At 53.9% G+C, this 16,689-nt stretch overlaps 1 protein-coding gene across 4 annotated transcripts in view; it reads right to left on the bottom strand.

Moving 5' to 3' along the window:
- The window catches only part of TSPEAR (thrombospondin type laminin G domain and EAR repeats), a 158,893-nt gene that overhangs the window by 121,706 nt on the left and 20,498 nt on the right, over nt 1-16,689 (bottom strand). The window contains exon 1 of one of the 4 annotated variants that reach the window (XM_074324189.2): nt 5,872-7,274. The exons of the other annotated variants lie outside the window; for them this stretch is intronic. Within the exon in view, the coding sequence (XP_074180290.2) occupies nt 5,872-5,956 (85 nt within the window). The 5' untranslated portion in view covers nt 5,957-7,274. Of the gene's footprint in view, nt 1-5,871; nt 7,275-16,689 lie in introns of those variants that run through there. 4 annotated transcript variants of the gene reach the window in all.

Raw genomic sequence — 16,689 nt, 5'->3', positions numbered from 1 at the left:
AGCAGAGAAGAGAGTGGCCTCACACCGAGGGGACCAGGCTGTCCCTGCAAACCTGCCACAGGGCACAGGATGCTGGGGATGCCCGGGCACTGCCAACACCGGTGCGTTTCCCTCCCCCCCCCCCCCCCCCCCCCCCCCCCCCGTTTTCTGGCCTGACAACAAAGACGCAGTGGTTCCCGCCCAAGTTGGGGGGGGCGCGGGGGAGGGGGGAATTCCATCACCGGGACCCCAGAGGGAGCCCAGCAGAGGCGGGAAAGCCGTACCTGAAAAGAACGTCCAGGTTTAAGGAGCAAGCGCCCAACAGGGCACCCGCCTGAGCGCTGTTCTGTTCTGCTCTGTGGGGACGTCAATGGCGGCCTGTCATCAACCCTGGTGACCCTTCCCTGGAGCCCCTGAAGTCCCGCCTGGCCCCCCGGGCGCGCGACACGCAGACTTCCCGGGGAAGATCGTTACTAGCACAGGGGTTTCCTCTGCGTCCGCCCGAGCCTCGCCCTCTTACTCGCCGCGCCAGGTGGGTAGCGGAGCCGCACCGCGGCCCTTGGAGACTCCCTACCACCTCCATGCGTGGGTCCTGCCGCAGGGCCGCGTGCGCGCAGCGGGCAGAAGACCATGAGACAAGTTTTCCCACGTGAATGGATATGCTGTGTGCACGCACACACATTCATGCACACACTCACGCATGCACACATACCGCCTTCCCCTCGGAGTGGCACAATCCCCTCCGTGTCCCCAGGGCTCCCGGCGGACTCCGCCCAGACCACAGATACAGTCCCTTTCCGCAGACGTGATGGCGGGGCCTCGCGAAGAGGGGCAGGAAGAGCCCGCGGTAGTGCTGTCCCCATCTCCCTACTCCTTCCCCGCCCAGAGGTGACAGCTCGCGCCCTCAGAGTCCCCCATGGCCCGAGTGGGAGCAGAGAGGGTTCCCGGGCTGCAAGCCAACGCTGGAGTCACCTTAGCAGCGAGGCTGGCATTTCTTCTTTCCTCCCCCCCCCCCAGCGGCAGGTAAGTATCCGTGACACCAGCGAGATGCTTGTTAGATTGTATTCGCCTGAGACACACCCCCCCACCCCCCCCCACCCTCCCCAGAGCAAAGCTATCTGTGCCCCGGTGGCGCCAAGCCATGACCTGGGGTGGGATGAAAAGTGAAGCGTTGACAGACGGGGCCCCCATGCCAGCCCCAGCCCCGGTGAGGACCAAGACGGCAGGAAGGGACCAGGTTTCCGGTGAAGCCCCCTCCGCCTTCTGAGCAGAGCTGGGCAGGAGGCATGTGGCATCGGCGTGGACGCTTGTGGGGTGGGGAGGAGTCGCGCAGGCTGGGTGAGCCCCCAGCCAGGCCTGAGCCCCCGTCTGGGGTGCTGCTGCAGGCGGTGATGCCGGGTTAGGGTGCGGAGGGTGACAGCCAAGGGCCATGCCACCCCTCCAACTGCTCATCCCCCTCGCACCCCAGACTCGCAGGATGGGGAGAGAAGTGGGCACTTCCCACCTCTCCGCACCCCTGCCTGGAGCTCAGAATGCACCTGGGAGGATGGGGGATCCCGCTGGAAACCAGTCCAGACCCGGAAGCATGCGTGTGGCTTGGAGACTGCACTGTAGAACAAGGCTGCCTGGAAAAACATGATTTACTCTTAAGGATCAAAACCACACGGCGTCATGCAGTGTGTGAGGTTCCGTTACAAAAATGAATATTCTTTGTTTCCTAATTTCTGTGAGGACAAAAAAGCCCGGTCCTAACAGCTGAAAATTTTAAAAATGAAAACAGGCATCGGGGTGACAGAGTGCCCTGGTTTGGTGCACGGCCTCTTCTGTGCATGGGGGGGGGGGTTCCCTCAGACTTGTTTTTGGAGAGACCAGGATGAGGGGTGTGCTGGGGTCTGCAGAGAGCAGGTCGCTGAGCCCATTCATTTAAAGTCACGTATGGACTGCTGTGAAAAGTGACATAAACGAAAAGCCTCAGCACTACACGTGTGGGAACAGTGTGTCCCCAACTGCCAACCACTCCCCAGCCCTGCAGAATTGCCAAGCTGGTGAGACGGCCCACCGCCTCCCGACCTCCAAGTGCCGCGCGGAAGGGGCTGGTCTGGAACCAGGCGCCCGCCTGGGCTGGCTGCTTAGACGCCGAGGGGCCGGTGTGCTCCTGCTCCGAGTGGACAAAGGACAGGTGACGGGAAAGAGAAGCGGCAGGCTTCATAACTGCGAATGGCTGAGAGGTTTGACTGGGGTGGGTGTGAAACGACAGCAGGGGGTGTCTCCCAGGAGCCGGCTGCGGAGGGGGGCAGGGGGCCTGGCCCCAGGGCCAGCATTCCCAGAACTCACCTTGGGACGCACCCCCCACACATACACCATGCACCAGCATCCCGCCCAGCTCCTGTTAAAGAATTCCGAAGGACAGAGTCCCTGGAAGGATTCCTGGGAGCAGCTGAAGGCCGGGTGGGGTGGCTTCCTGCCCCCAGGTGCAAAGGAGGCCAGATGCCCTGTGCCCCCCACTGGGCCTCCGGGCTCCCACACCCCAGCTGGCTTTAAAATGCAAACCTGTTCCTGTCCTTTCCTAGGTACTTCCTCCAGGTCCAGGGATGCAGGGCACCCCAGGTCTGACCACTCCTGCTCTTCCCCACCCTGGGGATCCCCACACCTGCCATGGCTTTTGCCTACATGGCTCCCGCCGCCCTGAAGTTTTCCTCCTGGAGACCCCCGCCCCAGCCTGCTTGCAAAGCTGCATCTGACCCCGAGCAAGCTCCCTCCCAGCCAGCAGAGACTGGCTGCCTGCTGCTGAGTTCCCAGCGGTGGGCGAGTGGAGGGGGGAAGGAGGGGGCAATGCGTGGAGGGATGCCATGTGGGCCCTGAGTCCCGAGTGAGGAGCCCACCCTGTTTCCAGGTAACAGACAACACTCGCAGGCACAACTGGGCAGGCGGAAAGCCAGACACTGTTCTCCTGTCATCCCCCTTCGAGTCCCCACCCCACCCCTTCTTTCACCCCGGCCCCCCTGAGCCCATCAGTGGCCCTGGTCCATTGGGTCCAGCTGTCGCCATTATGGCTTCCACAGAATACGTCCGCCTCGGCCTCCTGTCCCTCCCGAGGGGACAAGCTGAGTTGGGATAGGTGACAGGGACTTTGCACCAACACCCCGCCCCCACCTCCTGCCGCTGCTTCCACCCTGATGGAGAGCCCTGCCTAGAACACCCACCCAGGTGTCCCCACAGGACACCCCCACACGCGTCATGCAAGCTCTGTCGGAGCTGGAAGGATCTCAGCAGTCCGCACCTCACCCTTTCTGTCCAAGGCAGCTGGCCTGGCTCAGTGGAAAGGCTGGAAGCTCCCGCATAAGAGGCTAAAGCACAAAAGGCATCTTGCCACGGAATCCCACTGGCCAAACTCAGCATGGGCGCTCACCCCACCCCACACACTGGGCCGCAGACGTGGCTCCCGAGCCCGGAGCCTCTTCTACCCTCCCGCCCTGAGGCTGGTCCGGCGGCCGCATCTCCCCGCTGCCCCCTGGCGGCCTGTTCCTGCTGACCGCCTGCCGCATTCTCTCGTCTGACTGACACGGATACTAAACCAGGAGACATCCTGTGCACAGGGCCAACCCCCAGCCGCTCCCCCCACACCTCCGCCCCCAGCGCAGAGTCCCAGCCACACACTGGGCAGACATTTAACCTCCATTTCCCCACCACCTTCCCGTCCAGGAGCCGTGAGCGGGCCTGAGAAGCGCCTTGGTAAGCTGTGGCTGGTCAGTTGCCAAGCTCCTGACACTGCTCACCAGTGTGCATGCCTGCCTGGTTCTGCCCACGGTACCCCAGTGAACCCTGACCGCTCTCCTGCCTGCTTCAGTTGTCCAGGACCAGGCTCCTGCTGTCCTGTCCCTGGGAACGCGGCAGAAATGGCCTGCTGCCCGTCCAGACATGGCCCTCCCTCCACCCCAGGCCTTCGGGACTGCCCCTCCACATGCACCTCAACCTTGAACCTGAAGCCCCACAGACTCCACATCCTGTCCTGTCGAGCCATTGTCCCCTCTTCTCCCAAGTCCTGGGCCACTCTGGCCTCCTGCCTTCACCCAGAATTTCTAGGGTGTAGTTTCTCTCCTCTCTACAGCCCCACTGGTGAGGACGCCTGGAAATCCCAGCCTAGAGTTCTACAGTAACCTTAACAGCAACCTACCACTAGGGAGTGAGTGTAACCAGGGCAGAGAAATGACAGAGCTGGCAACCACGGCGCCTTCTGCCCAAAACGGCTTCCGCATGGGAGGGGGACACAAGCCAAAGCCCTCACCACTGCCCAGTGACCTGCACGTGTACTGTCAGCCACCACTCCAGCCTGGACAGGCTCTGGGGCCAGGACTTCAAGACCTGGGTGTCACAGCCAAGGCCCCGCTACTACACACACACACCCCTACACCACAAACTCAAGCACTTTCAAAAGTGAATACAAAGTGATTTTTTTAACTATTTGAAATCCTGACTAGCCATTGTGCAAGTGTCTTGGGAGCGTTCCAAATTTAGTTCAATATTATTTACTTGACTTTTATCTTTCCTCCATAGTTTGTGGTATTTATAACTGGGTCATCTTTTAACTATTTGCAACGTACCTTCAGGGGAGAGGGGGCGGGCTTTATAAATAACCTTTATTATTATTATGCAGGTTGATTCTGTTCCCAGCGCTGAAGGGAACGTGAATATACATGTCAGTGACTCCTCCCCAACCTGGAAGACGGCTGTGCGTCCGGAGGACCGACACTGACAGGGGTCCTCCTGGGCTGGCCTGGACCCCATGTGCTGTCTCTGCCAGGGATGGAGTTCAGTCTTCGATCACTTGAAGCCAGGGGGTCTCTGACGAGCTGACCTGGTTCCTGTAGGGACAGGGCTCTAATCCCGTGTCCCAAGGCAGTCACTAGGGAGGTACAGCCACCTCAGGGCCCCAGAAGTGGGGGCTCAGACCTTCCCCACACCCCATGAGCGGTACTCCGGCACCCCCACCCCCAGGGGTAGTGGCTGGGGAGCTTTATGGGGTGCTGCTGCAAAACAGGTGGGTCAGTGTTCCAAATTGGGTCATCATTGGTCATCTCCCGGTAACATCATTGGGAACCAAATGCCATCAGAGCATGGAGGAGACTTCAGCTGGTTCCAGGGGACCAAGGCTGAGTAATGTGTAAACAAAACCAGAAGCAGTCAGCTCACCCTGTCAGCACCCCCCCCCCCCCCCCCCCGACACCCACACTGCCACTGTCGCTGATACCACTGCCACCTGCATCGCTCGCTCACAGTCCAGCAACTGTGTTTCTGGGCACCAGGCCTTGCTTCCCTGTTACTTTGCTTTTTGATGTTAGATTTGATAGGCAAAGTCTCTCGGTAGAAAGTGCAGAGGTGTGACAATCCCGTGGCCGTTAGCAGGTCCAGGAGGTCTCTCTGCAAAGTGGGGGCAGAACCTGGGTGCCCACTTCGCAGGCTGCTCAGCGGCACTCCCTGCTCCCGCAGAGGGAACCCAGGAGGTGTGCTTGGGGCTGTCCCCACCTTCTCCTCCCCGTGGACAGCAGTTCCAGGCCGGCGGCAGCCTGCGCTTTGCGAAGTCCAGACCTGGGGTCCCCTGTCCTTCGCGGGCTTCATTCCTAATGCAGGTAGAGGCCTTTCCCCCGGGGGCCAAGCAGGTAAGTGCATGTGAAGGGCCTCAGATGGAGGCTGCTTACCTCGGAACCGCATCCCCACCCTGCTCCCATTGAAAGAACTGCATTTCTATTGTGATCGCCTGACGCCCTTTCCCTTTCATCTTCTCCACCTCCACCTCTGCCCTGCCCACCTCTCCTTGTCCTGGGTGCACCAGGGACCTTGAATCATGTTGGAAAGCGGCAACACCCCTCCTGGCTCCCAGGCCGCACCCCTTACCTGTGCAGGGCTCCCATCGCCGGGCGCCTTGGCCTGGGGTCGCCAGGGGCAGGAGTACGACACACAGCGTCAGCAGGACCGACATGAGGGGTCAAGCTCCATCCAGGGCTCACACTTGGCCCGAGGGGAGGCAGCTGCTCCTCACACACCTGGGTCAGCCCTTTCAGGGGGGCCCCCCGGCGGTCACTGGGATGGCCCCATGCCCGGGGCCTGTGGCAGGGACAGAGGTGGCCCTGGCAGCAGCCGAGTGGTAGCAGCTGTGCTGGGGAGGCAGGTGGTGCTGGCAGGTGGGGCTGCAGCCACCACCCACCCGCCTATATCCTCATTTCCGCATGGGCTTGGGTCCTGCTGTGCAGGTGACAGCTGATAACATCTCCGCACGGGCCGTGATTAGTCATTGGCAAAGCACATTTTTCCCGAAGGAAAGACAGAAATAGATCGTCCAGCAGAGAGCTGAGAGCAAACCAGAAAAACTCAGAGAACCTGTTTGCCTCGCGTGCAGACTCCCCGCCGGCCACAGCTGGGGAGGGCCGGGAGCAGATCCCGGAGGGTGCACGCTGGGCTCCCGGTGGCAGGGCCCCCACTCTGCTGGGGTCAGGACACCAGGTGCCCCGCTCTCCTGGGGTCTCAGCGGCAGGACCCCGAGCTCTGCTGGGTCCCCCGGTGCCAGTGGCGGTGGCGGCAGCACGTCCCTGCTCTCGGCAGTGGACGGCCCCCTTTTATCTGGTGCCCAGCCCAGCCCTTTGGAGGGTGTGTGGGTTTGTCAACTGTTGGGTTTCAGGAATTTCCCTCCGGAGGGAAGTCAGTCCTTCAAGGGAACAGCTAATGAGAAGAGAGAAGAGGCGCCCAGGGGAGGGGAGTGAGCACCTGTGTGTGCAGCGGGTGGTTCTGTCTCCAAGGCCCAGGGTCACTGGGGTCTGACCTCTCAAAACCGCAGCTGACGTGAAGTGCTGCTTTAGGCGGACAGCCAGTAAGTGTGACTATTCTTTCTTGAACACACCCAGCCCGCCTGCCTCTCCCAGCGGTGCTCAGGGACGGGCTGGGGAGCTCCTGCTGGTCGGGGTTTATGCCCTAGTAGGGGACCCAGGGCATCCCAGTCCCACACTGGTAGCTGTCCTTGGGTCAGTAGGACCCCTGTCCAGGGCTCCTAAAATGCACATTTCAGGACAGTGCTGCAGTGTGAACCCCAAGCTCCCCTGGGGATCCCCAGCTCCAGGTCTGGGCAGAGGCTGCGTGGGACACAGGTGTTTGTGAAGAGCACACACCCTGGGGTTAGGGCTTGCTGGGGGTGGAGACAGAGACAGAGACAGAGACAGAGAGAGAAGAAGGCAAGGACGGGAGGGAGAGAGGCAGGGAGGATGTGGAAACCTCTTTCCATAAAACAACCTCCGTGCCTGGAGAGATTCTCTCTCTCTCTCTCTCTCTCTCTCTCTCTCTCTCTCTCTCTCTCTCTCTCTCTCTCTCTCTCTGATAGATAGGTGATAGATAGATAGATCATATATATATATATATATATATATATATATATATATGCATATATATATACATATATGTGTATATATGTGTATATATTAGTATATACAGAGGGTGCCAAAAAACGTATACACATTTTAAGAAAGGAAAAAACTGTATTAAACTGGTAATACAATGAATGACGCTAGCATTCATTTGGTGAACACCATCTTTTGAGCGAATATCATACTATACATCGCTACTGTAATTCAATTCATCTTTGAAAAGTAATACATAGATAACATCTCTTAAAACGTGTACATTTTTTTGGTGCCCCAATATATACACAGCTCCAACGGATACTAACAGATGGTTTCTGTCCTGGTGATACAGTGTGTTATCTGGGGTTGTATGCAGAAAACCTGGAAATGGGTCTTATTACACAGGACCCTGTTCCCAGTGCCAAGTGAAACCTACCTGGGCCTCCCTACCTCTGCTCCAGGACCCCCTGCAGCCCAGGGCCACGAGGCTTCCTGACCCCACTGGATCTTAGCAGCTGTGAAACATCACACACAGTACAATGCACTGTAACCGTCATCTGATCAGAGGCAGGACATGGCCCCCCCAAAGCACGAAAGGCCTGATCTTTGGGGTAAGGACAGCTGCTTAAATTGGATAAACCGAGCTTTCCTCTTTTCTTTCCCAATTGATGAGCACTTTCTGGGTCACAGTGGCCCTAGGTGGGGCGGGAGGTCAGGAGGGCAGGTGACTTCCCACACGATGGGCAGGCCTGTGCAGGGCCACAAACCCAGGTCACATGACTGTGACTCCTGCCAACCTTGCTAGTAACCCTTGACCTCTGATCCCAAGACTCTCGCTGACCTTTAGTGGGTTGATAAAAATGAAATCATGTGTCATCTTTTAACAACCAGATTTGAGGAATAAAAATTCGGTTGCCATGCCCCTCCAGGAAAGTCTCCTTCTGCCCCTCTGACCATGCAATACTCGTGATGCTCAGTGACAAACAGGATCAATGGCGGAGTCTTACTCATATATAAAACTACTGAAGTACATGCCTGGACACAGAAAGGAGCTCAGAATTTCTTTCTCTAAACTGGGCCCTGTATGACCCTGGACAAGTCACTGAAACGCTCTGAATTTTGACTCCCCACCTGTGGAATGTGCCTAGTGAGACCTGCATGGCAGGAACGCCTGTAAATTAAATGAGGGGTATAATTTACATAAAGCGGCATGTCTTCATGTCCCTGGCACACGGCGGGCGCTGAGACGCATAGTGAGAACCAGGAGACGCGGTGAGGACTCCTCCAGGTCCCCTCCCTGGCTCTGAGGCATCAGCAACATAGAGACCTGCTTAAAGCTTTGTGTCCCATTTTCTCAATGCTGACTTTGCCGCAGAAATCACTGTCCCCACGCCACACACACGGAAGTCGTGGAGATGCGTCCCAGCCACCCACTAGGCAAACACAGGTGTAAAGAGCAGAGCGTTTCCATGGTTGCTCAGAACGTCACCGGGTGTCACTCCCACAAGTAGGCTGGCTACACTCCCCACTGATAGCCATACACGCCCCCCACCCTAGCCCGCCACCCCCTGGGAAGCCAGCCCCTCCTGGGTCGGCTAACTCCCTCCAAGTGAAAAATTAGAAAACCTCCACAAAATTTCTGCCAAACACACCCTGTTTGACTCTGGTGCGGATGGCCACTCCCCACTGTCCCCTGGCCAACCGAGGAGGGCCACCCTGCGCTGCTCAGAACACGGCTGCTCAGTCAGTGGGCTGGGCCGTGTGCCACAGGCAGGCCCTGGCTTCCTCACGCTGTGACAGGAACCGAGAGCCTCACCTGTGGCCCAGGGCCATCCGAATGTGTCCACGTCTCCTCACATCCCAACCAGAGAACGATGCTTCCTCCAGGAAAATGAAGAGAAGTGACAGATAAAGGAGAAACTCGAAGTGATAACCCCATGTGTCATGCAGGGTGTCATGCAGGGTCTCTGGTCCCGCTCCCCACATAAGAACACAGGACATGGTAAGGCCAAAAAGGAACACCCACGGAGCCATAGATAAGGGAGTCATACCACTATAGTCTCGCTGGCGGCTGGGTTGGAGACACAGGAGGCAGGAGCCACACCATCCGCAACCTGCAGTCTGCTTCTCTGCCAACCAACCTCACTTGCTAGCTGCAATCCGTTGAGCTAACTGCAATCTGCGCTTGCTAGCTCAGCCACCATCTTCTTGCTAGCCCCCATTTTCTGCTAGCGTAGCCACGGCAGTTATAGTAGTGACCAATGTCTCACTGGTTACAGCTGACGGCCAACTAGCCACAGCTGATGGCCATACAATCACAGTTGATGGCCATTTACTACCTGAGCCAGCACCTTTCCACATAAGGCCGAGAGCCTGGAAACTGCCCGCCTGGCTCTGTCCCCACACCATGTTACAAAAATAAGATGCTGATGCTATGCAGCCCCCAGTTTGGGGTTCCATGAAGATACCCTGTCACTTCTGTGCACTGGGGGGCAAAGAGAACAATGGATGTGCGACCTGAGTCTAAATGCACAGGAATGGTTGGCAGGCTCAGACAATGAGCAACAGCCGCCTCCCCGGGCTTACTGCTCCTGGGCCCACTCCCCAGGTGGGTGGGCTCCCACCTGGCACCCAGCATTGGTCCATTGGTCACTGTCACCTGGAAAGGAGCCGTGAGGCCCAGTGTCTGCAGGAAACACAGGTCAGAATTCCATTTTGAAAGTGATTTAATAAGAGAGGTCTCATGAGGTTCCTGAATAAGAGTTTGTTTTTCTTATCACGAGAGAAGCTCTTTGGCTAGTAGGGCTAGTAACCCTTTGTCTGCTAAAGGGTTGCTGCAAACATTGTCTCCCTACCGTTTCTTTTTTGATGCTTTGGTTTAAATGCTTTTTCAAAATAGTTTTTGATGCTTTTGTCTTTTGCCAAGTACTTAAAATTTTTTTCAGTCAGCAACATTTTCCTTAAGACTTACAGGTCTTAAAATATGAATTTTTCCTGCTGTCATGTTGTATGTTTATGTTTCGCTCTATTCCATCTGGAGTGTGGGCACGAATGTTTGCAACGCAGTGAATTGAACTCTTGTTTCCAGAAGCTGTTATGCATCATTGATTAACTCCCTCTCCTTCCCACCACCTTGAAATGTCACCTATTTGATGGATTAGAGGCCCCTACATATACTTGGATCTCGTCCATCCATCTCTGTTCCACTAATCTTTGTTTCTTTCCAACGCCAGCACATTATTTTGATAACAGTCTTTACAGTAAGTGTGCATACCTACAGATAAAAGATACGTGCACCAGCTTTCCCCTTTCACAGATGTATTAGCAGTTCTCACATACTTTCTCTTCCATATGAACTTTAAAAATGATTGGTGCTCAGCTTCACCTCCCAAACCAAAAATCAAAAACAAGCAAAAAACATTATAGGAATACCTATAACTTTATAGATATTTCAGAACGGACATTTTTATGATATAAAGTCTTCCCACTCAGGAACATGTATGTCTCTCTGTTTATTCCAGTCTTGAATTAAGTTCATTAAAAAAAAAAATAGAATTTTGATTATGGAGGTCCCGCCCTTTTTCTGTAAAGTTATTCCTGTAAATAGCCCATAAATTTATTTATATATAGCATATTCTCCTACAGTGTGTGTGTGTGTGTGTGTGTGTGTGTGTGTGTGTGTGTGTGTTTCTCAGCTCTCTGTCCTGTTGCATTTCTCCTTGTAATTCTGTCCACTGCTGCACCGTAAGTCCTGATGCCATATTGTTAGGTGCATGTATATTTGTGATCATTATATGCTCTCGAGTTATTTTTCTTTTCCTGGTTGGTACATAACATTCCTCTTTACCCAAAAGTTCTAATATTTTTAGAAGTTTGTTTAATGTGTTTTGGTTGTGGTGCATCTTCCTTTTGTATCATCATGAAAGATGCATCTTGATGTTGCTACCCAATATTGGTGCCTTTTCTAATCTGGGTGAAGCACTCGACATTGCAGAAATTGATTTGCTCCCTGAAGCAAACATGGCAACAAGACGGACAACACTGCAGCCCTTGCAGATGCCACAAGAAAAGCGGAGGAGGAGTCAGCGAAAAGGTCTGAGGGGGAGTTGACATTGTTTTCTAGGAAGGGGAGGCAGACCTGCCCAGAGATGGTGGTTGACAACAAATCCTACTGCAACTTCAGAAGCAGCAAGACAAAGAAACTATCCCTGGGTTTGGAAAGTGCAGACAACTAGGGGAAAACCTGTATGCACTTCGCATGCTTCAGTTGCGGAAGAGGAACTTTATGGAAGAAGTGGTGGGAGCAGAGTACAGACCCCCATGCTGCCTTGGAATTAAAGTGCTTGTGAGGTGGGGTCAATGCCAGGCTCCCTTCTTTTCCCTGAAGAAAACTTGCCCTCATATAACAGCTACTTCCCCACAAGATACTGTTACTCATGCAACATTTTCATTGTATGAAAATATAATTAAGCAAAAAAGAGGAAAAGTTGTCTATAAGTCTCCCATCCTGGCAATCATGTCTAATGTTTTAGTCTAAATCCTTCCAGAAGTCTGTATGTAAGTATATAGCTGATACAGTTTACAAAATAAAAGTATGCTACATATCTTTGCCTATTTAGAGACAATGGAGGGTGGTGGTTAAAAGTACAAACTCTTAAGTCAGAATTCCCGGCTTTGAACCTTGGCCCTGCTAATTATTAGCTGTGCAGGTAGGTCCTGGGCAGACAAGCTAACCTCTCTCACCTCCATCTATTCATGAGTGGGGGGTTGCTAGTGACAGTCCCTGCCTGAGCAGGTCGTTGGAAGGATTGAATGAGGCAGTGCACACACTCAGCTCTTGGAATAGCCGCTGACGCCAAGCAGAAGACACAAGCCAGCTACTGCTGTTTATCGTCACCTACTATTCCGTGAACACCTTCCCATCCAATAAACATACATAGCTTCATCATTCTAATGGCTGCTCCATTCCATAGAGGTTAAATAAGGGCAGTTGTTTCACATGACCTTGAGCAGCTCATAGATTTAGCTTAGACCGTAGAATATTAGAAACACTGAATGCAGGGTAACAAACGGTCGGGAGGGAGACAATTCTCGTGGGTCTCTTGCATTTCTGCTTGTCTTGTGAGCCTCGGGGGCACTGACGGCCTCTGTCCTGCAGGTGCTCATATTTGTGGCAATGGCCTTGCAAGTCAGAGACAGGGCCTCGCTCGGGGGCGGTGAGCACCCACACTTACTGTCCAGTAGATTAAAGACAGTATCTCCCTTTGGAGCCAAGGCAGTCATGCTTACTGCCTGTTATGGGTTGAGTCAGGTCCCCCCAAATCTACATGTTGGAATCCTAACCCCCAGTACCTCAGCGTGTGACCTTATTTGGACATGCAAATGTGATTAGTTAAACGAGGTTATACTAGAATAGAGGGGGCCCCTAATCCAATGTGACTGGTGTCCATACAAAAAGGGGAGTTTGGACACAGAGAGGCAGACAGGGAAACCATGTGAACACGGAGGCAGAGATTGGGGTGAGGCTTCTACAAGCCAAAGAACCCAAAGATTGCCAGCCGCCAGCAGGAGCTGGGGACAGCAAGGCACAGTCTCCCTGGCGCGCTCTGAAGGAACCAGCCCTGCCCGCACCTTGCTGCCAGGCTTCCAGCCTCCAGAACCACCCGATACCAAATTGGCCTTTTACGACACCAAGTTTGCGGTGCTTTGTTAGGCAGACGTAGCAAACAACACACTGCCTTTCACATTCCATGACCCTATGCTCAGGGTCCTGTCCTGTAATGTAACCCACTGCACAGGCATGTGTCACCTAGCCATCTTCACGTCACCGTGTGGGAAGTGGGCTTGAGGACCTGCAAAAACGCGGACACTCTGCCTCCTGCTGTGGATGCTAGTGAGACACTGTTCTTTGTTTCTGACCCTGGGCTCTCACGTCTCCTGCCAAAATCCATGAAGCTGTGGCAGGCTGACCTGTTAGTGTGCAGGCCTCAGCCCTTCAGTTCTTGGCCTAAACCTCTCGAAGTCCTCAGAGTGGTTTTACTTTGACATGAGCCAGATGACATTGATGGAGAACATACATACTTCCCAGGACCTTCCAGCTGCTCTTCAGTCCCTACCAAGGCACATTCCCGGTGCTCTGTCCTCACATTCCCAAACCTGTTTCCCTGGGCCTTTGGCCCATGGAGTTCTGCCTGCCCTCAGAGCTCCTCCAGACGCCTGGACCTCTCCCACGTTGCTCTCCGCCTGGGCCCTTGCTCCGCCAACACTCACAGAATTTGGTGTCCATATCACTTGTCCCTGTTCCACACACCAGACACCACCACACACATTCCCGCCTGGCAACAAAAGTACCGGGAGAGCTTGCAGGAGGGCTCTCTTTGGGGAGTTGGGGCAGGTGTCACAAAAAAGGGGAGATTTGAGCCAGTCCTGAAATGCAAACACATCGCCAAACCCCATTATAAAGACTTCAGAATTTACTAATGAATTTCATGTCAAATGATGCCTGATGCCCAATGTATCTCCACTCTTTGCTTTTCCTCTTAAACCTCTTTCCTACTGAGCCGAAGGGGAGGTACACTACCCTCGTGACACCCAGCCAAGTCAGGGAAGAAAGGGGTGCTGGACATCTGCTGAGGCCCATGCTGCCAGGAACGCCACCCAGTTTTTCTGGGGTCCAGGGCTGCCTGCTCAGAGCTGACAAGAAATGTCCTGAGAGGAAATGAACGATGATCTGAAATTTGTTAGTGTGATGGTTGATTTTATGTTGTCAACTTGGCTGAGCCACAGTCCCCAGACCAAACACATCTGGATGCTGCTGTGAAGGCATTTCTTAGGTGAGCTTAATGCATAAACCAGTGGACTGTGAGTAAAGCAGGCCATCTGCTGCAATGTGAGTGCACCCCAGCCAATACGTTGAAGGCCTTAAGAAAAAGACTGAGGTTCCTTTGAGGAGGAGGGAATGCTGACAGAAGTCTGCATTCAGGCTCAAGCTGCAATGTCAACTCTTCCCTGAGTCTCCTGCCTGCTGCCTGCCCCGCAGAGTTTGAACTTTTTTGGACTTGTTAGCCTCCACAATCATGTGGGCCATTCCTTAAAATTCTCTCCCTATGGATGGATGGATGGACGGATGGATGGATGGATGGATGGATGGATGGATGATGGATGCATGATGGATGGATGGATGGATGGATGGATGGATGGAGGGATGGATGGATGGATGATGGATGGATGGATGGATGGATAGATGATGGATGGAGGGATGGATGGATGAGTGGACAGATGATGGATGGATGGATAGATGGTGGAGGGATGGAGGGATGGATGGATGAAGGATGGATGGATGGGTGGGTGGGTAGATGGATGGATGGAGGGATGGATGGATGGATGATGGATGGATGGATGGATGGATGGATGGATGATGGATGCATGATGGATGGATGGATGGGTGGATGGAGGGATGGATGGATGGATGGATGATGGATGGATGGATGGATGGATGGATGGATGGATGATGGATGCATGATGGATGGATGGATGGATGGATGGATGGATGGAGGGATGGATGGATGGATGATGGATGGATGGATGGATGGATGAGTGGACAGATGATGGATGGATGGATAGATGGTGGAGGGATGGAGGGATGGATGGATGAAGGATGGATGGATGGGTGGGTGGGTAGATGGATGGATGGAGGGATGGATGGATGGATGATGGATGGATGGATGGATGGATGGATGGATGATGGATGCATGATGGATGGATGGATGGGTGGATGGAGGGATGGATGGATGGATGGATGATGGATGGATGGATGGATGGATGGATGGATGATGGATGGATGGATGGATGGATGGATGGATGGATAGATGATGGATGGAGGGATGGATGGATGAGTGGACAGATGATGGATGGATGGATAGATGGTGGAGGGATGGAGGGATGGATGGATGAAGGATGGATGGATGGGTGGGTGGGTAGATGGATGGATGGATGGATGGGTGGGTGGATGGATGGATGGTGGATGGATGGAGGGAGGGAGGAAGGGAGGGAGGGAGGGATAAACAGATAGATAGAATACACAGGTATATCGATAGAGAGGTACATCTCCTATTGGTTCTATTTCTCTGGGGAACCCTGACTACTATAGCTAACACAGTGTTTCTTAAATTATCTTCCAAGACACACCCTTGGGTGCAGAGGGGAATGTTGAGGAGGAGGAAGAGGAGAAGGAAGGGGAAAAGTTGAGCTGAGAAGATAAAGCTTCTGGAGGCTGACCTCTCTGCAAACAGGAATTCTGCTTTTATTGTTCCTATAAATTGGAGTCCATGTAACATCACTTTAGGGGAAAGGCTCTCCTGAAGTAAAATGTAAGTCTGAAAACCGTCGCTCAGGGAGCTTCCATGTGATCCATGTATGTGGGTTCAGATAGTGGGGTGTTTTAAATGAGCCCCTCTATTTCCTGAGTAGATTAGGACATGCCTTAGGCATTTGCTGACTGTTTTCTATACGATTCTGTTCTATTATAACATTCCCTGTGCTTCTAAGAGACTAGAATGGACTCTACCCAGGCACGTCCTGTCCAAGGGCTCAGTAAGTTGTGTCACATTTGCGATTCAAGGAGGGCCCTGGGAGTTTTCCTTCGAAGGTTCTGGCTCAGCCAGGTCTGGCCACAGTGGGTCTCGAGGTAGTATTTGGAGAGCAAATGTGGAATGAGCTGAGGGAAGCCGTCTGTTCCAGAAAGAGGGAAGGCAACCAGGAGCATGCCCAGAGGAAGGCATACTGAGTTTCTGTTTGTTACTTTTCTGAGCACCAAAAGCCTCTGTCCCAACCCCCATTAATTATTTCTAGAAGCACATCTGTTGCAGGAATCGTCCTCTCTAAAAGTCCCACCCATTAAGTTTTCTCCTAGAGAACCAAACATGGGCGGGGGGGGGGGGGGTGCCGAGGGGGGAGATAAGAAGGAAACCATTCCCTTGTTTTCTCCCACTAACTGGCTTTTCTCTCATTTCAAAAACCAAAAAGCTTATTAGAGCTGATGGCCCTGGAGTCACTAGTTTGATGAGCTGGTTATAAGCAGGGAGCAGGTGCAGAAGTGGCCAGCTAGAGCGGGCTTTCCGTTGTGTGCCCTAAAGGGTCCCGCCCTTTGCTCTGCGGCAGACCCTGGGCTGCCTCAGTGCAGGGGTGAGCCCCCCAAGCTGCTTCCTCCCAGGTTCACCAAGCCTGTCATTTTCAGCTTGCGCCGGGCACCAGTTCCCACCTCCAGGCAAAACCTAGCCTTACCACACAAAGCATGTTCTTAAAATTCTTTACAGATTAACCTACA

This window comes from Rhinolophus sinicus, chromosome 17 (genome assembly GCF_057876585.1).
Source record: "Rhinolophus sinicus isolate RSI-liver-muscle chromosome 17, RSI-T2T, whole genome shotgun sequence".
NCBI lineage: Eukaryota > Metazoa > Chordata > Mammalia > Chiroptera > Rhinolophidae > Rhinolophus > Rhinolophus sinicus.
Note: the sequence above shows the minus strand (reverse complement) of the source record. Positions and strands in the feature narration are given on the sequence as shown.